The 25,762-nt window shown below is 34.9% G+C and overlaps 2 protein-coding genes across 5 annotated transcripts; one reads left to right on the top strand and one right to left on the bottom strand.

The window, feature by feature from the left end:
* Positions 1–15: 15 nt before the first annotated feature.
* Positions 16–13,189, bottom strand: hif1al2 (hypoxia inducible factor 1 subunit alpha, like 2). 2 transcript variants are annotated; one of them, XM_051094047.1, is made up of 15 exons: positions 13,019–13,189; positions 12,265–12,561; positions 10,152–10,384; positions 9,945–10,075; positions 9,777–9,861; positions 7,607–7,683; positions 7,344–7,519; positions 7,148–7,254; positions 5,690–5,837; positions 5,397–5,584; positions 5,238–5,311; positions 4,712–4,959; positions 3,043–3,115; positions 1,200–1,320; positions 16–1,118 (listed from the first exon to the last, which is right to left on the bottom strand). In XM_051094047.1, exons 2-15 carry the CDS (start codon positions 12,345–12,347, stop codon positions 853–855), a joined length of 2,010 nt encoding a protein of 669 aa, XP_050950004.1. In that variant the 5' UTR covers positions 12,348–12,561; positions 13,019–13,189; the 3' UTR covers positions 16–852. The 2 variants fall into 2 exon arrangements, with proteins under 2 accessions (XP_050950004.1, XP_050950005.1); XM_051094048.1 differs by lacking the exons at positions 16–1,118; positions 1,200–1,320 and adding an exon at positions 1,346–1,562.
* A 1,425-nt stretch (positions 13,190–14,614) lies between these two features.
* Positions 14,615–25,762, top strand: dpp3 (dipeptidyl-peptidase 3). Of its 3 annotated transcripts, none has more exons than XM_051093346.1 (18): positions 14,615–14,670; positions 15,122–15,422; positions 15,502–15,591; positions 15,695–15,832; positions 15,914–15,988; positions 17,637–17,724; positions 17,832–17,965; positions 18,072–18,202; positions 19,392–19,450; positions 19,561–19,755; positions 19,855–19,967; positions 20,070–20,162; positions 21,619–21,681; positions 21,810–21,934; positions 22,006–22,126; positions 22,216–22,395; positions 24,784–24,946; positions 25,033–25,762. In XM_051093346.1, exons 2-18 carry the CDS (start codon positions 15,153–15,155, stop codon positions 25,173–25,175), a joined length of 2,181 nt encoding a protein of 726 aa, XP_050949303.1. In that variant the 5' UTR covers positions 14,615–14,670; positions 15,122–15,152; the 3' UTR covers positions 25,176–25,762. The 3 variants fall into 3 exon arrangements, with proteins under 3 accessions (XP_050949303.1, XP_050949304.1, XP_050949302.1); XM_051093347.1 differs by having other exon boundaries at positions 14,625–14,692; XM_051093345.1 differs by lacking the exon at positions 14,615–14,670 and adding an exon at positions 14,894–15,040.

Below are 25,762 nucleotides of genomic sequence, written 5' to 3'. Positions count from 1 at the left end.
ATACTGGCGATACTCTGATGTAAACAACAGCATGGATTGCAAGGTTAATGTACTATTGAATATGTTGTTCTGCTATTTTATGTTGTCTAAACCACTACAAGAATGTGTTGAAGCTGCTGAATCATATAGAGAAAGACTATAGGAAAGGGTGCAATATTTTGACAAACGCAAGTATAATATGTACTAGCAGTATTAATTAAGACATTAGCCTAATATTTTAACTACCTGACTGGAAATGATAAGAACAAACATGAATGTTGTCAAGATTCTTGCCCTGGAAATCCTGGTTGAGTTTGACCACAAACGCCTTTTGTTCCTCAGACAGTTTTTTGCACACTTCCCTTTGATTTGTTATAACTTTTGGCAGTCTATAGTACTCCAAATGTTTTTCCTGGTCCGACCGATTAACACAGCCCAAAACATGACAATAATTGATCAGCAGCAATAATCAGTGAAATATACAAGTTTTGTTTGGTTCAGTGGCATTATGTTGTGTGCCGCCAATATGGCTGATTGATGGCGCGTCGTGAAAACACTCTATTATTACTCAAAGTAATTCCAATGATATCGTCCCTCTATGTTGTTGTCGTTACAGTTGTGATTTTTATTTTTATAGTCATTGCCTTTGTTGTGAACAGGCCTTACCACTGTAACCTCAGAAATGAGTCGTTTAGAGTGCAAAGCCCAATATTAGATAATTATAAACAGACTTTACCACAATCACACAGGTTTTAGTAATATACTCAATAAGACAATGCTTGCGGGTGTTGACTACTTGCAAGTGTTGTTATTAAAAAAGATGCATCAATGATGCATCAAATGCACACTGTTAGTGTTGAAGTTTGTTTTGTCTCAGCACCAAGGCACTCTTGAGGCCACTTGGTCCAGAACAGCTATAATTTCTGTCCCTTGGAGCAAATATGATGTGGGGTCAAGAGGTGCGTTGACCTCACACTCCCACCCGCTCAACACAGGCAAAGTCAAAGGTGCTGGGAGTGCTTTCACATCAGCATGGTGTCTTCTGTTCTGAGGATGACGCTTAGGATTCTCTGGAAGTGATCTGAACTTTACTCCAAGTGTATCTGGGACTCCACCATATGGCCTCGGTGTTGATCCATCTAGTGAAAGTACGGAAAATGTAAAAAGTGTCATGTAAATTGAGACAATACACTTTATTAAGTCTGGAACTGATCTCTTACCAAAGCTCCAGCGTGTTCTTTTGGGACGTTGCGATAAAAGCGCATCTTCTCTCCTCTGATATGTTTCACTTTCCGAAGAGAACAACTGATAATTATGCTGTTTATAATTATAATTATAAACCTGGAAGCAGAAATAAGTCCAGTTACTTGATGACAACCTTGACAATATATTTTCGGGGCAATATTGAATATTGAATTTTAAAAATTATTTTATGTTTCTGTTTTAGACACAATATTGCTAGTTACAGTGCCTTGCGAAAGTATTCATACCTCTTCATTTTTTCCACATTTTGTTGTGTTGCAGCCTTATATTAAAATGCTTTAAATTATTTTTTTTCCCCACATTAATCTACACTCCATACACTATAATGACAAAGCACAAAACAGGTTTGTAACAATTTAGCAAATTTATTAGAAATAAAAAAACGATTAAGATATTTTGAAAATCGAAAAATGATTGCATTGCATAAGTATTCATACCCTTATCTGGGACAGTTGAAATTTTGCTCAGGAGCATTCATATTGTTTGTAGATGTTACTACACTTTGAGTGAAGTTAACCTGTGGCAAATTCATTTGAATGAGTATGATCTGGAAAGGCACACACCTCTCAATAAAAGGCCTAACAGCTGAAAATGCATATCAGAGCAAAAACCAAACCCTGGGGTCAAAAGAACTGCCTGTAGAGCTTCAAAGCAAACATCTGGGCAAGAGTTAAGAAAAAAATCTGCTGCACTGAAGGTTCACAGAAGCATGTAGCCTCCATTAGCCATAATAGAAGAAATCTGGAACAACTAGGACTCTTCCTAGAGCTGGCCTCCTGGCCAAAATGAGCAATTGATGGAGAAGGGCTTTGGTTAGACTGGTCACCAAGAAGATGATGGTCACTCTAGTTGAGCTCCATGATCATATATGCAGATGGGAAAAACTTACAGAAGGACAAATATCACTGCAACACTCCACCAATTTGGTCTCTATGGCGGTGTGGCCAAACTCAATCCTCCTCATTGAAGACACATGAACGCCCACTTGGAATTTGCAACAAAGCACCTAAGGACTCTCAGACTGTAAGAAACAAGATTATCTGGCCTGGTGAACCTCAATTCCAAGCATCATGTATAGAGGAAACCAGGCACTGCTCATCACCTGCAGAGTACCATCTCAAAAGTAAAGTGCGGTGGTAGCAGCCTCATGCTGTGGGGCTTTTTTTTAGCAGCAGGGACTGAGGGGCTCGTCAGAGTAGAAGAAAATCTCAGTGCATCATTGAGATAGCCTTAAATTAAAACCTAGTCCAAAGTATTCAGAACTTCAGACTGGGCAGAAGGTTCACCTTCCAACAGGACAATGAGCCTAAGCACACAGCAAAAGTGGCTTATAAACAACTTGCCTTGGCTTGAATCCAATCAAATATTTCTGGAGAATCTGAAAATGTCTGGCAGACACAGCTTGAGAGGTGAAAAGGTGAGAAGAATAATGGCAAATAATTGCCAAATGCAGATGCGCGAAGCTTGTCGCATCATACCCAAAAAGACATGAGGCTGTAAAGGTGCTTCAACTAAGTACTGAGTTAAGGGTATGAATACTTATGCAATGTACTTATTTCAGTGTTTTATTTTTAATAAACTTGCAAAGTAGTCACAAATCTGTTTTGTCATTATGGTGTATGAAGTGTAGATGGATGTGGAAAAAAAACTATTTAAAGCAATAAAATAAAAACGAAGCGGTATGAATACTTTTGCAAGGCACTTTATTTTCTACATTTTTGGAAGCAGTTCCATTAAGTCTAAGCAAAATCAACAGGCTGTAAATTGGAGGATTAGAAGTAACTGTAATGAGCACAATACCTTCGAAATTCTGTTCACAAGATCAAGGCTCTCATTCCACTGCTGTGTTGATATCAGGTTAGTATCACTGATCCTACAACAGAATAAATGTAGTGTATTAAAGCTTTGCAAAAAGAAGCATTACTGTACAACACCAAATGACTTTTCTTATTAGCAGAGGTGGGTAATCCAAGTGCCATGAGTAAAAGTCCTCCCCAGTATTTTGTTCCAATCACCTGGATTTGCTAATTAGCACAGTTTTTCAGCCAGGAGGTCCGAGATTGGACCAAGTCATTCCTTTTGAGTCTCAAGCAAGTCTCAAGCCCCTAAAGAGTTAAAGTTAATGAGATAATTGAATGATGATTGAGCATTAGTGATGAACATCTGTTGTTATTACAGAGGATCAGATGTTGTTGTTTTATTGGTTAAAATGATGTCACCATTGGGGAGATCAGTATTTGCTTTAGTTGGGCTCTTGACCATTGTCTCCTGGGTTAGATCTTGCTGTTACGATGCGCAAGGTGTTGTAAAGTAGTGAGATCAGAGCTGTACCTTTAGCAGCTAATAGCTGTTTTTATATGGTGAGATGGTCATCATGAGCATACCTGGACACACCCAAAATAACTTTATTTTCTTCTTATTTATTTAGGTTTTGCACTATCAAATCTGCAGAACTACAGCATGCAAGCATAGTGTTCTTCTAACAGTTACAGTGAATTCAATTAAAACCTGTATAATGCATACAAACATTTTTAACATCTGTACAACTTTGACACACACAGACATCAAGAACCAGCATATGAATCACAACAATGGTGCCAATCAACAAAACACTTCATGCTGGGTAACAGCATAGTAAAAACTCCACTTGTCACCACTGTTGATAAGTGTTCATGTCTTAAAGCCTGAGCTAATGCAATTTTTTTCTTCCAATATTTAATCATTACAGTGACATTTGTTTAATAGGATTTTTTTTTTTATTGCAGTTCTACAATAGCTACTTGTCATTCAGCAAATCCAAGAGAGAGACCTCTTCATGATGCTCATCCAAATTAGTTCTATGGAGAGAGTGTGAGCTAATCTGCTGCTGCAAGCTTTTGATTCAGCAATGCACAAATGTTTGCCGTAAAACAGTATTGAAATTACTTTAAATTACTCCAAGAGTCAAGAGACAAACTAAAGCAACCCTTGACCACAATTATGGTGGCACTGTGTTTTTTCTTTTCTTTTCTTGACCAATAAAAAATCAACATCTAAACCTCTGTTAATTCTCAATAAGAGATTCTGCAGACATGAAATAAAGTCAGTTTGGTTAGTAATGAGTGAAGCTGGTGATGCTGTTTGTGGAGATGTTTAATCAGATTTTGAGAGATGAAATGTTTTGTTCAGTTGATTCAAGTCAGTTGTAGTTCTTGTGTTTCTCTTTTCTTCAATGATGCTGCTTGTTAACAGCACGTGTTCATCACTAATGGACAATCATCATTCAATTATCTCATTAACTTTAACTCTTTAGGCGCTTGGGATTTTACTTGAGACTTGCTTGAGACTCAAAAGGAATGACTTGGTCCAATCTCGGACCTCCTGGCTGAAAAACTGTGCTAATTAGCAAATCCAGGTGATTGGAACAAAATACTGGGGAGGACTTTTACTCATGGCACTTGGATTACCCACCTCTGCTTATTAGACATACCTGTTTGTTAGAAAATAACGACTGAGACTTTGTTGGGTATGTGTACGGCTCTTTACAGGTAGAAAAAACGTTCCCTCTGAATTTTGCAACTGAGGGTCCAGTTTTTGATGTGGAATACTGAATGATGGTCCACACATGTTTAATTCGGCACTGTCCTCTGTCCCCTCTAAAATGGGAGTCAGCAGGAAGTCCTCTCCGTGCATTGGAATGTATGGAGCTAGACTGTCCAAGTCTAACTCACACAGATCCTACAGTAAAGCACAGCACACAGGAAGGTTTTTTCATAAATATATATACTAAAATTCACAAATTTGGAGTCAGTAAGTATTACTGACTGACTGATTTCGAAATTGATAATAATAAATGTTTTTTGCAACACTAAAATATCTTACAACCCCAAATTTTTGAACAGTAGTGTAAATATGTTTGGTCTATGAGTATAGTATTAATAATTCAAGCCCATGAAATATATCAAAGTACTAAGGTATTAATATCTGATATCAGTAACTTTTGTAAAGATACTCACGCAGTTGAAATTGCAGCACTGTTCTGTGTTATGTGTGATCTCTGTACAGTCATGAACTTCCTGTATGTCACCCTCTGAGCAAAAAATTCATTATTATGATAAACAGTTTTTAATATATGAAACATCATATCCTGTTTTATTTTCTCATGTTAAGTTTACCTCTTTGGTTTGGAGGTGTTGTAGGACTATTGTGCTCATCTGATTTAATTCTAAGGCCTCTTTTGTCTTGCTGGGCTGCAGTCAGTGGAAAAGGGGCAGGCTGGGATTCTGGGTGAAGGGAGTCACGTGGTTTCAGTAGTTGTTCTGTCTGCTTCAGCAAATATGTCAAATCTGGCTGCTCCACTCCACTGTAATGGTACAAAGTGAAAATTTAAAATTAAATAATGAAAAAAATAATAAGTGCCTGGGAATTAAATCTATGATCTTGGCATTGCTAGTGCTAATTTTCTAACCTAAGAATGTAATTGATGCAGACGACACTCTCTGGCACACCAGTACGACTGTTGCAGACCAATGACGCGTCTGTCTCTGCCCACACATAGCCACCATGTCCATGCAGCAGCCGATATTTACCTGTCGACACCTGACCCTTGGAAAGCACTGTATCGGGCAGAGAATTAAACGCTATTAAAGAGATAATTCATTACAAAATGTAATGATTCTGTTATTTATACATTTTCATGTATGACATTCTTTCTTCTATAGAAAGCAAAACAGTTAAAAAAATACAATACAATAAAATAAAATAAGTAAAAAACAAAGCCTAGGGTGCTGAAGCAGTTTAGAAAATTAAAATAAAGTAAAATAAACTGGCCATCAATTTTTCCTGCCTACAGCCTAATTTGCTGGGTTTGAAAACATTTAATAAAATAAAATTAAAAAAGATGCTGGATTTGAAGCAGATTAGAAAATTAAAATTAAGTAAAATATACTGGCCATCCAAAATAAAATAAAATAATAAAATAAAATAAAAAATTAATTTAATTAAATTAAAAAAGCTCAAGGTGCTGAAGCTGTTTAGAAAATTAAATGAAATAAAATAAACTGGCTATCTATTTTCCTTGCCTACAGCCCAAGTTGCTGGCATTTTATAAAATAAAATAATATAAAACTAAACTAAACTAAAACAAAACAAAATAAAAATCCCAAGGTGCTGGGTTTGAAACAATTTAGAAAATTAAAATAAAGTAAATTATACTGGCCATCCAAAACAAAATAAAATAAATAAATAAAATAAAATAAAATATAAAAATAAAATAAGCCCAAGGTGCTGAAGCGAATTAGAAAATTTAAATAAAGTAAAATATACTGGCCATCCAAAATAAGAAATAAAAAAATAAATAAATAAAATAAATAAATAAATAAATAAAATCCAAGGTGCTGGGTTTGAAGCAGTGTCGAAAATTAAATAAAAATAAAAATAAAAATAATTAAAAAAATAATTATTAAATTAAAAAATTAAATAAAAAAGCCAAAGGTGCTGAAGCTTGAAGTTTAGAAAATTAAAATTAAATAAAATAAACTGGCTATCTATTTTCCTTGCCTACAGCCCAAGTTGCTGGCATTTTATAAAATAAAATAAAATAAAATAAAATAAAATAAAATAAAATAAAATAAAATAAAATAAAATAAATAAATAAAAATCCAAAGTGCTGGGTTTGAAACAGAGTAAAATATACTGTAAAATAATAAATAAAATGAAATAAAATAAAATAAATAATTTTCCCAGCATACCCAAGTGGCTGAGTCTGAAGCATTTAATAAAAAAAATAATAAAATAAAATAAAATAAAATAAAAACCCAGGGTACTGGATTTGAAATTGAAATAAAACAAAACCAAAAACAATTTAACACATAAGGCATAATAAAAGTAAAATTAAGCATACAAAGCGGCAAGATATCTCACTTACAGTAAACGTGTGCCTTGCGGATTTGCTGGCAGTCTGATGGATGATAGTACTGGTAAACGGATTGCCCCAGCAGCTCTGTGTCACGAAAGCCGGTCAACTTCACAACCCTGAGCCAAAAATGAGCTTCAAATATAAAGACAGCCCAAAGAAGGTGAAAGGATTTAGCATTTTGTAAGCAGCATATTTAAGCTCATACCTTGAGTGGCTGTAGGTGAACTTCATGTCTGGGCTGTGTACACTCATAAACGTACTTATATTCAGCGCCGCATTGAGTTCAATGAGCTCCTGCATGGGCAGAACCCTGCACTGAAGAACTAGACAACTGGATCCAGGTGTGGCAGATGACTTTTTCTTTCCAATACACTGAATAATCTTCAGACAGCGAAAGCAAAGATGTGAAAACAATGAAAAATTGTGTGCTCTTTTGCAAACAATGGAAAACCAACAATGTATTCTTACTTTCCAAGGAGTCAGCTTCTGGTTCATCACACTTTTTATTCTGAGGAACACTTCACATTCTTGCTGTTCTCGGTTTCCTGAAATATTAGAAACCAGTTAGATCATAAACCTATGGAAGCCCGTTTCCGCCACTGAATAAAAAATAAAAAAGGTAATTGTGACTTTTTGTCTCACAATTCTGACTTTTGAGATATAATTGAGACATAAACTTGCATTTACAAGACAAAATGTCAGAATTGTGAGAAAGAAAGTCAGAATTGCAAGATATAAACTTAAAATTCAGTTTCTTGCATGAAATAAACTCACAACTGTGAGTTGTAAAGTCAGAATTCGAAGATATAAATCTGACTTCTGACTTTTTTCTCCAAATTGTGTACTATAAAATCACAATTGCGAGAAATAGTCAAAATTGCGATACAAAAACGCATACAATTCTGAGATTTTTCTGACTGATATGATCTCCTAAAATAAAATAAAATAAAATAAAACAAATGTAAAAAAAAAAAAAAGCCCAAGGTGTTGGGTTTGAAGCAGTTTGTAAAGCAGAACATAAGAAAAAAATAAATTAAATAAATAAATAAATAAAAACTTTAAAAAACAAAATGAAATAAATAAAAAAGCCCAAGGCGCTGAGTTTGAAGCTGTTTGTAAAACAAAACAAAAAAACTAAACTAAAATAAAATAAAGCCCAAGGCGCTGGTTTGAAGCAGTTTGTAAAATAAAATAAAATAAAATAAAATAAAATTCATTAAATTAAATTAAATTGAATTTATTTCCCACAATTGATATGAATTCACAATTGCAAGTTAAAAACTCAGAATTCAGACTTTTTTTTCTCAGAGTTGCATGGTATAAACTCACAATTGTGAGTTTTCTCAAAATTGCATGATATAAACTCACAATTGCAAGAAATAGTTAAAATTGCGAGATATAAACTCACAATTCAGACTTTTTTCTCAGAATTATGTGATATGAACTTACAACTGTAAGCTGCAAAGTCAGAACTGCAAGATACAAACTCTTCTGACTCTTCTGACACTTCTGACAATTCTGACTTGTAAATTTATATCTTGCAGTTGTGACTTTTTCTCGCAATTCTGACTTTATAACATGCAGTTGTGAGTTATTAACTCAGAATTGTGAAATATAAACTAGCAATTCTGAGAACATATCAGTCTTTACAAGAAAAAATGTCAGAATTGTGAGTTTTTAAAATTCTGCCTTTTTTCCCCCCCAGAGTTGATATAAACCCGCAATTGCGAGTTATAAAGTAAGAACTGCGTGATATAAACTGACAAATCTTAATTTATTTCCCAGAATTGATATAAATTCACAATTGCAAGTTATAAACTCACATTTGCGAGAAAAAACGCGAGAATTGCGAGATATAAACTCAAAATTCAGACTTTTTTTTTTTCACAGAATTGCATGATATAAGCTCACAATTCTAACTTTTTTCCCCAGAATTGTGATATAAACTCACAATTGCGAGTTATATAGTCAGAATTGCTTAGTATAAACATGCAATTGCGAAAAAAAAACTTTTTTTTTTACCAGAACTGATATAAATTTGCAACTGCGAGATAAGAACTTGCAATTCTGAGAAAAAAGTCACAGTTGCGAGATATAAACTCACAATTCTGACTTTTTTTTTCTCAAAATTGTGTTAAAACTTACAATTGTGAGTTGTAAAGTCAGAATTGCAAGATATAAACTCACAATTGCAAGAAATAGTTAAAATTGCGAGATATAAACTCACAACTCTGACTTTTTTCTCAGAATTGCCTGATATAAATTCACAACTGTGAGCTGTAAAGTCAGAATTGACTTTTTCTCAGAATTGCGAGTCCATATCAAGCAATTCTGACTTTATAACAAAGTGAGTTTTTATCTCACAATTTTGAGAAAAAAGTCAGAATTGTGAGTTTATATCTTGCAATTCTGACTATAACTCGCAATTGCTAGTTTATATCCCACAATTCTGATGGTTCTTCTCAGAATTGTGAGATATAAACTTGCAATTGCAAGTTATAAAGTCAGAATTAAAAAAAAAAAGTGAAAACGTCGCAATAACCTATTTTATTTTTCATTCAGTGGCGGAAACAGGCTTCCATATAAACCAGATGGAAATTTGTGCTCAAAATGGGTCTTTTCAACAAGAAGTGCTCACCGATCAGTTTTGTGAGAATGTCTTTGACCTCCATCTGATCACATGGATGCAAGAACTCAAACAAACTCCTTCCAATCAAATCCATCTGGAAAGAAACATGAGAATTCGTAAAGTTGCCAGTAAACTAATTCGAAGTACATGCAATTCATTTAGTTTTAGTGTCATCACCTGGTTAAATCCAGTGTGTGTAGTTACGCCCTTTGTGGTGAAGATGACTTTGCCATTCAAAGACAACAAAACCACAAACCCTCCAAGGGCAGAATCTAGCAACTCCCTCTCATGAGATTTAGCCGATATTCCTACAATCACAACGGCCTTTAGAAAACTTGCTTTCTTTCAACCCCATTATCTATTTTCAACCCTTTTTTTTTCTACCTGGTGATGGAGGAGAGGACTGTGTCAGTGCATAGGAGTCTAGGGTGTTCATAAGATCCCTCAGGTGAAGGTAAGCGATTGTGAGACGTATGACTGACGCTTTGTCTCGCTGGCCATCCATACTCGGGTCCAGAGGCAGAAGAGCAGTTAACTCCTTGAACAGCTGACTCTCCTTTGTCCTCCTGCTCCGTGCCGCCAAACGAGAACGTGCTTTTCTCCATTCTGTGCAGACCCTGTATTTAATCAAAAAACATGAACATTTTAAATTGCGTTGTTTTACTATATCAGTTCTTTGCTACACTACCAGTCAAAAGTTTATGAACTGTAAGATTTAAAGAATGGTTAAAGAAAGGTTCTCATCTGCTCAACAAGCCTGTGTTTATTTGATCCAAGGTAGAGCAAAAGCAGTTTAAAATAAAATAACAATTTAAAATAACTGCTTTCTACTTTAATATATTATAAAATGTAATTTATTTCTGTGATCGAAGCTAAGAGACTTCTTTCAAAAAATCCTACTGTTCAAAAACTTTTGACTGGTAGTGTATATCTTTCAGCATGACAAACTCAGAATGCATGGTGCATCTACATGTAATGTTAATTTTGTACAAAAACATTTGCATCTACCACCACTTTGAAATTTAACTATGAACATGCAAACATTTTAAATGACATTGTTTTGGTTGTATGAGCCTGCTGTCATTGGCCTGATTCTCTATTAGCATCATTCAAAGAACAGGACGTTCTAAAGCCACAATGTCCCCTGCAGACCAGTACTAATGGAAAAAGAGACGTCATGACTGCGTCACTTTGTCTTATCACTAGCAAGCGTAGTTGCCTGCAGCTTCTGATACAATGTCATGCCTCGTGAAAATACATCCCCACGTGCATTTACACGCTTTTTGCACTCACTTTGAAATTGCTTAATTGATTTTTTGCCTGAAAATGTAAACAGATAAAGGTAAAACAATTGCTGATTTTTGCAACATAAATCCATTATTTTATATTTAATTAAAATTGTTATTTATTTTAACAAAAATCGCTTAAAATGGAAAGGACTTTTAGGTAAATATGCACTTTCGGGTAAATATAGTTATGGACTATCTAGTGGCATGCAAATATGTATAATAACTCTGTATCATGATTTTTGCATGTTTTTTTTTTGCAAATGACTCATTTGTTCTTTAAGTATTATCTGACTTTTTAACCATTTTTGTCTACCGAATAAAATCAGAAAAATTAGTTAAAAATGAAATGAAATTATTTTTAATTTATGCATTTGGTCACAATTTTTTCAGGTTAGTTCCAAGTAATGTACTGCCACTATCTGCAAAATAAATAAATAACTATTAATTGTTAATTAATCAGCTTCAATGGAATGCAATGAATCTTAAACAATATCATTCATTCAGTTATTTTGCAATATCTTTCCGCATAACAGACTCACAGCAGAATGTATCTACATACAATATTTGTTTTTAGATAAAATTAGATTTTCTGGATATTTCTGGACTAGACAAGGTATAGTGCATATGTGAGAAATTGGGCTAATATGAAAACTGTGTGGATTTAATGACTCAAATAGTATATTATTTTTTGGTTACTCCTATTAAGGGTTTCAACAGCGGAATCCACACATATAACAAATTTTATCTTTAATAACTAGGGCTGTAATTATAGATCATGTCACAATATATCACAATACAAAAATGCAACATTATGCATTATGTATAGTTCACCCAAAATGAAAGTGAAAATTATTTAATTTAGCATCAAATACGGTAATGGTGCATCAAATATGGTTAACCCAGGAGGTCACACATTTGAGCTTAATTATTATTAATAAACGAAAAATAAAATACATTATTTAATAAAATACTTCTGATTAAAATTTGTTAGAAATTTATTTTAAATTGTTTTAGTATGTTTGTTTTGTCTTAGATGCTCAGAATAGTTCTAATGAATTAATTTAATCTCTTTAAAAATCATATAAAAGTAACTGCAAATGCAGTTTCAATGAGATCAGCAATGAATGATATTTCAATAGCAGACTTTGTATGCACAGTGTCTACATTCAATATTTGTTTTGCATAAAAACATCAATTTTTGTACTCACCTCCTTTTCTTCTGCTCAATGAATATTTGTTTTCTTCTAGCTTTGCCATGATCCCTAACCGTTTCCAAATGCTTTGAAGTCATTTTAAAGTGTAAGATGATTAAAAGTGATCATGTCAGGCATGTTACCAGGTGGCATATGGTCATATTAAAAAAAACGAGCAAACGACATACTCACAGATAACTGGTTGTAATCTCTAGGCATGTTCATGTTTATAACCACTTTCTCTAAGGGCCTTTAGACCCTCCCCTCAGGCTCCATGTGACAGTTGGCCATTTATCACCAATAGGTTTGCATCTGTCAAAACAAGATGGTCTTTTACTTTTCTAAGAACTCAGATCTTGTAGATAATCATTTGGTTTTGAATAATAACGGCCACTCGATTCCGGGAAAAACTACTACCAGTTCAAAAAAAGTGTACATTCTACGTTCATTTATAGCAATGAAAAAATCATATTGTCTTGTTTCCTGTGAACTTAAGTTAGCTAAGATAAAGATATAATTGCCACTATCATACAAATACAGACAGTGTCAAAAGGTTGTGGCTTTGGACACAGACCAAAACACGATTACATAATGCAGTAATTTAAACAAAGCACAAAAATAAATGTAGAGGTCATAGTAAATGTTTTTAAAACACTTGAAATAATCTCATAACATTCTTAAAAATCGAACTACCATCAGTACAACAAATATGACACAACTAGTGCAATGTAAAAACTTTGAAGTAGTGCTAAGTTGCTTGAAACATTACCTTAAAGTTACCCATTCTCCACATGGATCGTTGAGAAGCGTGTTTGAGTCTGGGCTTGTAATAGCAGTCCATTATTCAATGTCCAAACATCTCTGTAAAGGATACATTTCATAGGTGGTATCACTGCAGAGGAGATCTTCGTTTTCATGTCGGTCCCTTTTCACTTTATCTCTCAAATGCACACACATGCATCCATTTTTGCTCAAAGCAAATACTAGGTGGCAAAGAACCATAGTCGAATCACAGGCATCTGAAAAGAAATTAAAATCTAATGTAAAAAACATAAAAGGAATAATTAGTGGGAAATGGTCTCTGACTTGCTTCGTTCTCCTTCTGGTCTAGAAAGAGAATGAACATACAGGCAACAGGCGATGTGCCGGCCCAGTGGCCTGTTGGATCTATGTGATTTATTAACATTTGCTTTCTGTGATTGGCTTGCTCTAAACCACATCTTCGTTCGCTGAGATAAAGCATGCTGCTCAGACTACATATTAACTACATATGCAGGTGAATCCTGCTAAGCAGTTATTTTTGTATTTGCATTGATTTTTGAACACCACCACCTGAAATCACTACTTTAAAGGACGTTATTTGAGTAAACGTAATAAAAGAACTATATTATTCAGTTATTATATATACTACATTACATTTCATTAAAAGTTGTGCATTTGGCATTACACCTCTATCAGCCAACCAAGAAAAAGAGAAAAGCTGAGGCCACTGTAATGCGAAATGTAGCCAATAATGGTTCATCAGCAGGTGCTTGACCCGTTCAGACCTCCGAACAAGAGGTATCTTCTCATCTGGCGCCACTTGGATCATCTTGATGCCCTGACTCCACATTACCATTCCCACCCAAGTGTGCCAATCTCTCACAACCGGAATAAACACTGTGCTGATTTTAATGTTTGGGAGTTATGCTCAGTTTTAGTTTTTATGATGGAGGATGCTATTAGAACAGTGAACAGAAATTGAATTCCATAAATGGAATTCTTGTGAAAAATACTACTTGTTTATCATTAATAAATTAGCTTACCTCAGTGATTTAAAAGATAAATTAACTGATTTATTTAGCTTTTATTTAAACTCTTTGGGCTGAACTACATTTCACCCTCATTATTTGGCGAATAATGCCAAGCACATGGCGAATTCTCATCTGCCAGTGTGACTTTTGAGAAAGAAAACCACGGTACAACAAATAAATGATTCTGGGTGGTCGAGATGCTGTTAAGACTATGCAGATGGACAATTTCCTGTTGACAGAAAGTTTATTTTAGAACGCTGGGAAATGAATTCCACTTAAGTACTTAAGTGATAAACAATAAACGTTCATTTCAACAGCATTACCTAGAGAGTCCAGTCCACTAATGGCAGAAATCATCTATATCGATGCTTTCTTTCTATATTTAGGTTAAACATGTACATAATCTTTTTTCTCACACTCCTGAAGTTGCTTTTAACAAAACTACAATTTCGTTTGCACTCCCTACAACGCGAAACCTTTTCACCTGCTGTTTCTATTGGTTCTCACGCCTGTCAGTTATCTTTTCCGTCGTGTGATTGGCTGAGGGGCGGGTCATTCAATTGAATGAGTAGCGGAAGTAGATTCGGCTACTGGTGCTCATTTTGACAGGAGTGAACGCGCAATTCAGGTAGAAGTTGTGTTACATGCTGGTAATAATCTCTTGAATATTGCTTAAAGAGAACCCGTCTGTTTGCTATTATAGATGATAAGATAATTGTATGGTGGATTATCGCAAATAAATTTGCATGGCCCAGATTTGCGGGATTTCATTGTCTGATTTCCTGCACTGTCAAGTGTGCTAACAGTATTAGCTGGCCACTGAACTCCCAGAAGTGAAAGAGAAACACTCTGTGTCAGTGCTGATTCACCTTTCAGCCTTAAAGACAAAGTTTTAACTATTTATGTTTACATTTTTACATATTTAAACGTATCTACTCAACTGTTGGCTTGTAGTAGCTGTGTGTGTGGAGAGATAAGTTCAGATGTGAATCTGTGATGTGAGTCCCTAAAAATAACCAGGTGATTTTGTGCTTTTGCATAGTATGATATTTAATCAGTGATTTCTTGTGAATTTGCAGCGGAGCAAAATCAAGCTGCCTAACAACTGCAATGGTGGACTCTCAGTATTACCTCCCAAATGACATCGGGATCTCTGCCCTGGACTGCCGGGAGGCTTTCAGGCTGTTGTCTCCCAAAGAGCAGATGTATGCACACTACCTCTCTCGGGCGTCCTGGTACGGTGGCCTGATTGTGCTGATCCAGACATCTCCTGAGTCTGCCAACATCTATGTACTGCTGCAAAAAATGTTTCGTGCACAGGCGCCTCAGCAGTTGGAGGCAGCGGCGACTGCAGCTGGACTGAGCGCAGAGGAGTATCAGGTGAAGCAACCTGTTATGAACACCAAAATTAACATCCGCTCTGTGTTCATTGTCATAACAACGTTCTGTCTGCTTCCAGGCCTTCCTCGTATATGCTGCTGGGCTTTATGCAAACATGGGGAACTACAAGTCATTTGGGGACACCAAATTCGTCCCCAACCTACCAAAGGTCAAATACCGTACTTAATATATCCCTTGCGTGCTCTGTCAGAATTTAATATAATATCCCGAAGGTTTCAGTGTTTGATAATTCTGCCTATTTTAATATCCAGGAGAAGTTCAAGGCTCTGGTGTGGGAGAGTCTGGCCTTTAAACAGAACCCCAGTGACATGGAGGCACTGTGGGGCAGCTGCTGTGAGCCCCTGTACTCTCTAGAAGACAGGCAGAAACAGCTCGGTCTGGGTGAGAAGGTAAAATAAATTTAAAATGTTATTCGGACTTTTGGACAGCTCAGTCTCAGGTTGTTTTACCTAATGATGTCTTTGTCCTAGGGGATCACGGCATACTTCTCAGGGAACTGCCGCTTAGAAGACGCAGAGTTTGCCCAGAAATTTCTGGACTCCAAGGTATAGTGCACATGTGAGAGTTCGGGCTAGTTCATTGGAGTAATATGAAAACTGACACAGTTAATGACACAAATAGAATATTATCTCTCTCCCATGTTTTGGTTACTCCCATTAGGGGTTGCCACAACTGAATCCGCAGATACAGAATGTCATTTCTTAGTATTAACTAGGCGTGTAATAATATATTATTTTACAATATATCACAATACAAAAAGGCAAGATTATGTATTATGTATAGTGAAAATGATTTAATTTAACATCAAATATGTTTAACCCAGGAGGTCACACATTTGAGCTTAATTATTATTAACAAATAAAAAATAAAATACATTTCTTTAATAAAATACAATATTTAACACTTTTACATTACATTTTAAAGATGTAAAATGTATAGTAAAGAATCATGACATGAGTGTGTTGTGACACCCCATTATTATTAAATTAACTGTTACATTACAAAGCATTAACATAAAAAATGTTAAATAGTTAAAGATATATATATTTTTTTAGAAATGTATGTAAATGTTTTTTAAAGTCTTGCTTTTGTTATCGTTGTTATCAAAAATTTGATGTTTTATTTTTTGTTTTATTTTATCCAATTTTTTTTTTTTTTAATCCCAGGGAACAAACATATTGGGAAAATGAGAAACATTGATTACCTTTTAAATAAAAGCGTCTGTCGTGCACAAGATTTGATAAAAATGTCAATAAAAATTTATAATAACACTGATTTTGTTAACTATCATTAGTAAATGCATTAGGTGTTCTGAGCTAACAATATATGTTTTTATTAATCTAGGTTAATTTTTACATATACACTACCAGTCAAAAGTGATTGAACAGTAAGATTTTTAATGTTTTTAGTCTCTTCTGCTTAGTCTTCTTTAGTCTGCATTTATTTGATCCATAGTACAGCAAAAACAGTACAATTTTAAAATATGTTTACTATTTAAAATAACTGCTTTTTGTTTGAACATATTTTAAAATGTGATTTATTCCTGTGATTTCAAAGCTGAATTTTTAGCATCATTACTGCAGTCACATGATGATTTTTATTTCAGATAAATGCTGATCTTTGGATCTTTCTATTCATCCAAGAATCCTGAAAAAAAATGTACTCAACTCTCAAAATATTTCACAATATTACTGTTTTTGCTGTATCTTGGATCAAATAAATGCAGGCTTGGTGAGCAGAAAAGACTTCTTTAAAAACATTAAAAATCTTACTGTTCAAAAACTTTTGACTGGTAGTATACTTATGTGTTTAACATTCCAGGGCGTGTAAATGCACATAACTACTATGAACAAACATGAATTAGCAAGAGTTTATAAACAAACATGAATCTAGATTAATAAATAATGTAAAAGTATTGTAACATTATTGTTCATGTTAGCTAACACACTAACTAATTTTAACCAGTTGAACCATACTGTAACTTATTTATCCCGTTTACATTTACATTTGTGCATTTTGATGTACATTTTTATCCAAAGTGACTTACATTGTAATATCAAGGTACGCATTTGATCAGTTTTTGCATTCCCTGGAAATCAAACCCATGATCTTGTATCTGCATTAACTAGTATACTAATACTAGTTTACCAATAATAACCACTAACATTTAGATTCACATCTCTGAACTTGTAGAACCTGAGTGCCTACAACACCCGTCTATTCAAGACTGAAATAGATGGAAAGCGGTGCTATGAGGTGCGTTTGGCATCTGCCGAGAAGGGTGAGTATATAAATCTATATCACTTCTAATTTCATTTTATCACTCATCATTTCATTTTCCTTTGCTTGACGTTATCATTGCCTTCTTTATTTCCCTCCCATCTGCAGACAACTGTGCTGTTGAAGGAAAGAGTGAAGTTTGTTGTGGCAAACATGATTTTGAGGATGCTGTGTTCTTGGTTAAGAGGGGCGATTATGCCTTTCTAATGGAGAAAGTGTGTCAGAACTTGGAAAAAGCCAAGGTATGACAAGATTCAAAACAAACAAACAAAAAAAAAACCTGATTTATTTGTACTTTTGGAAGTAAATAGCATGACCTTTTAAAGCATGAGTAAAATTTTGTCTTAGGCTTATGCAGCCAATGAGAACCAGAAGAAGATGCTGGAGGAGTATATCCGCAGTTTCAGCTGTGGCTCAGTGGATGCCCATAAAGAAGGGTCCCGTTATTGGATCAAAGACAAAGGACCTATTGTAGAGAGGTGACTGACCAGTATTTAACAGGCTGTTGACTAGCAGTCAAGAGTTTTTGAACAGTAGGATTTTTAATGTTTTTTAAAGAAGCCTCTTCTGTTGGCACCAATAGCCTCGTGGTTAGCGCGTCGACATATAGCGCCATTGCACTGTGGGTGAACCGAGTTCGAATCCCGGCTCGTGGACCTTTCCCAATCCCACCCTCTTTTCTCAATCCCACTTCGCTTCCTGTTAAAAACTACACTGTCCTATCTAAATAAAAAGGCACAAAAACGCCTCTTCTGCTTACTGAGCCTGGATTTATTTGATCCAAAGTTCAGCAAAAACAGTACAATTTTGAAATATTTTTACTATTTAACATAACTGCTTTCTCTTTGAAAATATTTGTAAAATGTAATTTATTCCTGTGATGCAAAGCTAAATTTTCAGCATCATTACTCCAGTCTTCAGTGTCACATGATCCTTTAAATCATTCTAATATGCTGATTTGCTGTTCAAGAAACATTTTTTTATCATTAGTATTATCATCAATATTTAAATTACCTTCTTTGATGAATAGAAAGATCCAAAGATCAGCATTTATCTGAAATAAAAAGCTTTTGTAACATTTTACACTATACCATTCAAAGCTTGGAGTCGGGAGGAGGGCGGAAAAATTCTAGAAATTATTACTTTTATTTAGCAAGGATGCTTTAAATTGATCAAAAGTGATGATAAAGACATTTATGGTGTTACAAAAGATTTCTCTTTCAGATAAATGCTGTTCTTCTGAACTTTCTATTCATCAAAGAAACCTGAAAAAATTCTACTCAGTAGTTTTCAACAAAATAATAATAATAATAAATGTTTTTTGAACAGCAAATCAGAATGTTAGAATAATTTCTGAAGAATCATGTGACTGGAGTAATGATGCTAAAAATTCAGCTTTGAAATCGCAGGAATAAATTACATTTTAAAATATATTTAAATAGAAATCAGTTATCTTAAATGGTAAAAATATTTCAAAATTGTACTGTTTTGCTGTACTTTGGATAAAATAAATGCAGGCTCAGTAAGCAGAAGAGACTTCTTTAAAAAACATTACAATTCTTACTGTTCAAAAACTTTTGACTGGTAGTTTAAGCCTGAACTATGTGTATTTATTCTATGCTTATTCTATTTAAAACCTTGTTTTTTCTTGTTTTCATTTTTCAACAGTTACATTGGTTTTATTGAGAGCTACAGAGATCCATTTGGCTCAAGGGGTGAATTTGAAGGTAAGCTCAAGTATTTGTGGGTCAGCACACAAATAGCTTTAAACAACCCAGTAGCTCTTGTAGATGACCAATGTCGCTCTCTCCTCCACACTTACCATCTCATCCATCAGGTTTTGTTGCTGTGGTGAACAAGGCCATGAGCGCTCGCTTTGCTGAGTTGGTGAGCTCGGCCGAAGTCTTACTACCGGAGCTGCCTTGGCCTCCAGCCTTTGAAAAGGACCGCTTCCTCAAGCCAGACTTCACCTCTCTGGATGTACTCACCTTTGCCGGCAGCGGCATCCCTGCGGGAATCAACATTCCAAACTGTAAGCCCTCTCATCCAACATTTTCTTCATATACAGTCAGGTTTGATTAATGTGATTAATGTTCTACGAGAATTCTTTTAAACATTTATCTGTCTGTAGATGACGATATCAGGCAGACTGAAGGTTTCAAGAACGTGTCCCTTGGGAATGTGCTGGCAGTCGCATATGCCACGCAAAAAGACAAGCTCACCTTCCTTGAGGAGAATGATAAAGTAAGACTGATGACAGCTGTCTGTAAATTTCTAATGAATTAAACAAGTTGTAATGGAAGATCAGAGTAGTAAATTCTCTTCCTATGTGGCTTTTTCTTGTAGGACCTGTACATCAAATGGAAGGGTCCTTCTTTTGAGGTGCAAGTGGGACTCCATGAGTTGCTGGGTCATGGCAGTGGGAAACTCTTTGTTCAGGTAGTGAAGAACATATCAGATCAACATATTACTGTATATACACTACAAGATTTGTAATATGTTTTAAAGAATTCTCTTCTGCTCACCAAGCCTGCATTTATTTCATCCAGTTTATTTGGTCCAAAAGCAGTATTATGCTGAAATATTTTTACTATTTAAAATAACTGCTTTTTATTTGAATATATTTTAAAATGTAATTTTTTTTTCCCTGTGATCAAAGCTAATTTTTCAGCATCATTACTTCAGTCACATGATCCTTCAGAAATCATTCTTATAAAAACATTATTTTTTTTTTTATTATTATAAATATTTAAAACAAGTGAGTACATTTTCTACAGTATTCTTTGATGAATAGAAATATCCAAAGATCAACATTTATCTAAAATAAAAAGTTTTTGTGACATTATACACTATATCATTCAAAAGCTTGTAGTCAGTATAATTTTTGGTAAGAAAAAAATAAAGAAATAAATAAAATACAGAAATTAGTACTTTTAGTTAACAAGGATGCGTTAAATTACTCAATAGTGATGATAAAGACCTTAATAATGTTACAAAAAAATTATATTTCAGATAAATGCTGTTCTGTTGAACTTTTTATTCATCAAAGAAACCTGAAAATCTTCTACTCAGCTGTTTTCAACAATAATAATAATAAATGTTTTTGAGCAGCAAATCAGAATATTAGAATGATTTCTGAAGGATCATGTGACTGGAGTAATGATGCTAAAAATTCAGCTTTGAAATCACAAATGGAAAACAGTTCTTTTAAATAGTAAAAATATTTCAGAATTTCACAGTTTTTGCTGTACTCTGAATCAAATAAATGCAGGTGTGGTGAGCAGCAGAGTCTTCTTTAAAACATGAAAATCTGTCATTAATTACTCACCCTCATGTTGTTCCAAAGCCTCGAGACCTTCGTCTTTTGATGAAATCCAAGAGCATTTTGACTCTGCATAGACAGCAATGATATTAGCACATTCAAGGCCCAAAAAGGTAGTAAGGACATTGATAACATAGTCCATGTGACATCAGTGTTTTAACCGTAGTGTTATGAAGCTACGAGAAGTTGTTATTTTTGTTTTCTTTGTGCGCCAAAAGTATTCTAGCAGCTTCATAAAATTACAGTTGAACCACTGATGTCACATGGACTATTTTAACGATGTCCTTACTGCCTTTTTGGGCCTTGAACGTGTCAGTTGCGTTGCTGTCTATGCAGGGTCAGAAAGCTCTCGAATTTCATTAAAAATATCTTTGTTTGTTTTCCGAAGATGAACGAAGGTCTTAAGGGTTTGAAACGACAGGTTGAGGTAAAGGTGAGCAATTAATGACAGAATTTTCATTTTTGAGTCAACTATCCCTTTAACTCTCAATAGAGCATAGCTATTTTCAACCCAGAACATTTCATACATACAAATGTATCACAGTTCCTTTTTATGCTTTCGTATTGAAACAGGATGATAAGGGAAAGTTCAACTTTGATCAAGCTGCTGTTCGTAATCCAGAAACGGGAGAACTGGTGAGTTGTTTTTTTTTTTTTTTTTTTTTCCCTTTATCACATTCACTAGTGGATTCCACTGTGCTTTATCCTCTTTATAAACTCTGCTTCACGAATCACAGTCATGAAATGGACATTTTGGATTTCAGATCTCGAGCTGGTACAAGGGTAGCGAGACGTGGGACAGCAAGTTCTCCACCATTGCCTCGTCCTATGAGGAGTGTCGAGCAGAGTGTGTAGGTCTCTACCTGTGTCTCAACAAGCAGGTGCTCAGGTGAGTTACTGAACATTTAGTCACTTCTGCATGAATTTACTCAGTTGCTGAGTAATTTGTGCGTCTGGCAGTATTTTCGGACATGAAGGAGAGGACGCAGAGGAGGTCGTGTACGTGAACTGGCTGAACATGGTGCGTGCTGGCTTGCTGGGGCTGGAGTTCTACACGCCAGAGAGCAAGAGCTGGAGACAGGTGAGATATAGGAATCATTAAGAAATCATTACTCGTTCTTTTGAGTGTCTTCCCAACCTAACGCTATCCTGGCTGTCTCACTGTTGTAGGCACACATGCAGGCCAGGTTTGTGATTTTGCGCGTTCTGCTGGAGGCTGGAGAGGGACTGGTTGGACTGAAGGAGTGTACGGGTGCAGACGGACGACCAGACGCTGTCATAACACTGGACCGCAGCAAGATACACACAGTGGGCAAGAGTGCCATCCAGAGGTTCCTCTGTAAACTGCAGGTACAGCCTGTTTGCTGGGGTTAAAGGAGAAGTTCACTTCCAGAACAAAAATGTACAGATAATTAACTCACCCCTTTGTCATCCAAGATGTTCATGTCTGTCTTTCTTTAGTTGTAAAGAAATTAAGGAAAACGTTTCAGGAATGCTCTCCATATAGTGGACTTCTATGGTGCCCACAAGTTTAAACTTCCAAAATGCAGTTTAAATGCTGCTTCAGAGGGCCCTGAACGATCCCATCCAAGGAAGAAGGGTCTTTAAAATGACAATTTATGCTCGTCTTGTCTCGTCTATGCGATGTGCATGCAAACTCTGTGTGATCCGGGTCACTACAGTTACAGGTAGGTCGAAAAACTCCCATCTCGGCAATCTACATTGCTGTTTTACATTTTCTTGCATTTTCACTTTGTAAACACTGGGTTGGTACTTTTGCTGCGGTGTAGGACGATTTGATGACGAAAACGAGATGAGTTTTTTTGATATACTCTAACAGTATTGAACTGGAAAAAACAGTTTATGCAGAGTTAGACAAGTATATAAATTATCAATTTGTTTTGAAAATAACCGACCATTTCGCTAGATAAGACCCTTCTTCCTTGGCTGGGATCATTTAGAGCCATTTTATGCTGCATTTCAAGCTCGCTTAAAGCTGCAAGTTCAAAGACTTGATCATCTTGGATGACAAGGGAAGAAAGAAAGACTTGATCATCTTGGATGACAAGGGGGTAAATTATCTGTAAATTTTTGTATTAGAAGTGAAATTCTCCTTCCACTAACTGAATACTGCACCACATACACTGGTCTCCTGTTATTAAAATATTATTATAATAATTATACAATAATGTGACTTTATCAGTGCTACTCTAGTATAACTAATATATTATCATAGTTTTTAATAAATTAATTTAGGTTTTTAAATGTATTTTTTTTTTTTTTAATTGTAATAATATTTAAAAAGTTTTAAAAGGGTTTTGTTATTTATATTAGTCGTTTTAATATGCTTATATAGTTTCTTAGTATTATTATTTTTTCCCGTTTTAGTAATTTCATTACTTCAAGCGAAACTAATAGAAAATGAGAAATAATGCCTTGGCAAATAGCTGAAATATGTTTACTTTTGTTTTATTTCATGTTATTTCAAGTAGTAAACATTTTCAGTGTGATTATAGCACAGTGCTACTTTTTCTCTCATAATTGTAAATTGTGAGATTTGATATATTAATACATATAAATATGACCATTTTAAGTGTTACGCCTTTAAAATTTCATTTATCTCATAGGTACACTACCAGTCAAAAGTTTTTGAACAGTAAGATTTTTAATGTTTTTAAAGAAGTCTCTTCTGCCCATCAAGCCTTCATTTATTTGATCCAAATACAGGGAAAACAGTAAAATTGTTAAATATTTTTACTATTTAAAATAAGTTTTCTGTTTGAATATATTATAAAATGTAATTTATTCCTGTGATGTCAAAGCTGAATTTGTAGCATCATTACTCCAGTCACATGATCCTTCAGAAATCATTCTAATATTCTGATTTGCTGCTCAAAAATATATTTATTATTATAATACTATATTATTGAATTATATTATTGAAAACAACTGAGTAGAATTTTTTTTTCAGGTTTCTTTGAATAGAAAGTTCAGAAGAACAGCATTTATCTGAAATAAAAATCTTTTGTAACATTATATATGTCTTTATCATTATTATCATCTTTATCGTTTTGATCAATTTAAAGCATCCTTGCTATATAAAAGTATTAATTTCTATAATACTTTATAGTATTATAGAACAAAAAACTCCCAAAAACTCCCAGCTCTTCAATTGTATATTGTATAATGTTACAAAACCTTTTTATTTCAGATAGATGTTCATCTTTGGATTTTTATATTCATCAAAGTATCATGAAAAAAATTTACTCAACTACTTAAACTTAAATATTGATGATAATAATAATAATAATAATATTTCTTAAACAGCAAATCTGCATATTATAATGATTTTTGAAGGATCATGTGACACTGAGGACTGGAGTAATGATGGTGAAAATTCAGCTTTGAAATCACAGGAATAAATTACATTTTAAAATATATTAAAATAGAAAAGAGTTCATTTAAATAGTAAAAATATCTCAGAATTGTACTGTTTTTGCTGCACTTCAAATCAACTAAATGCAGGCTTGGTGAGCAGAAGAGACTTCTTTAAAAAAAAAAAACAAATCTTGCTGTTCAAAAACTTTTGACTGGCAGTGTACCTTTTTTACTTTTTAACTCTGAGGGAATAGAAATGAGCTTTAATGAGCTCTAATGAGCTTCTGCAAATAGCCATGATTGTGTTCCGTTATACCAAATGAGTTTATATTTTGATTTGATCATTTTCTTTTTATAAAGGTGCACAAGTCCACAGCTGACGTGGAGGGAGGAAGGGCTCTGTATGAAGGCTACTCTGCCGTGACTGCTGACGGCCCCCACAATTTCCTGCGCCTCAGAGAGACGGTTCTGCTCCGTAAGGAAGCTCGCAAGATGTTTGTCCAAGCCAACACCTACATCAAAGGTTCATGTTCAGTCTGCTACCTTAGCCATGTACTGAAAAGACATAAAAAGCATAAGAGGAATAATGAGCTGCTGTTTGTGATCTAGATGACGCTGTGGAGCTCGTTGAGTATGAAGGCAGCGCCGCAGGGCTCATCCAGTCCTTCACCGAGCGCTTTCAAGACGATGCGGAGGAGGTAGAGACCCAGCTGCTGGAAATGACCTGCGTGGACTCGTCCTGCTGGTGCTGAGAGGACACAGTGCTGTGGGAAACATCCTCTTAGACAAGTATTAGACCACACTGAGCCGCAGCAAGTTGAACAAAAGGCTGCAGGGAAGGGACTGGTAATGATTATAAAACCATTCACACGTAGGAGGAAGGAAGAACCACACATGCAAATGTAACACCAAGTATTTTACCTTTCCCACTGATCTTCTTTCAATTTTGTCTATTCACTTCTAAACAAAGGCAACTCTGATTAGAGCTTTAATTAGAAATTTCTGTTCCTACTTCAAATCAGACCGCATCCCACACTTCCCACACAGACATGTGGAAGTGCTAACAAGAGTGAACTTGCTGTGTGAGGGTGGGACTTATGTAATCACAACACGTAACACACTTTCTCAACTTAGTTTAAAATGGAAACACACTCACGGATCAAATCTAGCGTAGAGTTCATCTGCTGATTCAGTGTTATCTTAAGATTCGTTCTCAAGAATATAAATTCTTCACTGGTTTAAAGGATTTTTTTTTGGCTTCTCCAAACATTTTGTCAATGTTCAGTCTGGATGGCGAAAACCAACAGCCCCTACCAAATAAAACCCAATTACTTCTGAA

This window comes from Labeo rohita, chromosome 21, assembly GCF_022985175.1.
Source record: "Labeo rohita strain BAU-BD-2019 chromosome 21, IGBB_LRoh.1.0, whole genome shotgun sequence".
Lineage (NCBI taxonomy): Eukaryota > Metazoa > Chordata > Actinopteri > Cypriniformes > Cyprinidae > Labeo > Labeo rohita.
Note: the sequence above shows the minus strand (reverse complement) of the source record. Positions and strands in the feature narration are given on the sequence as shown.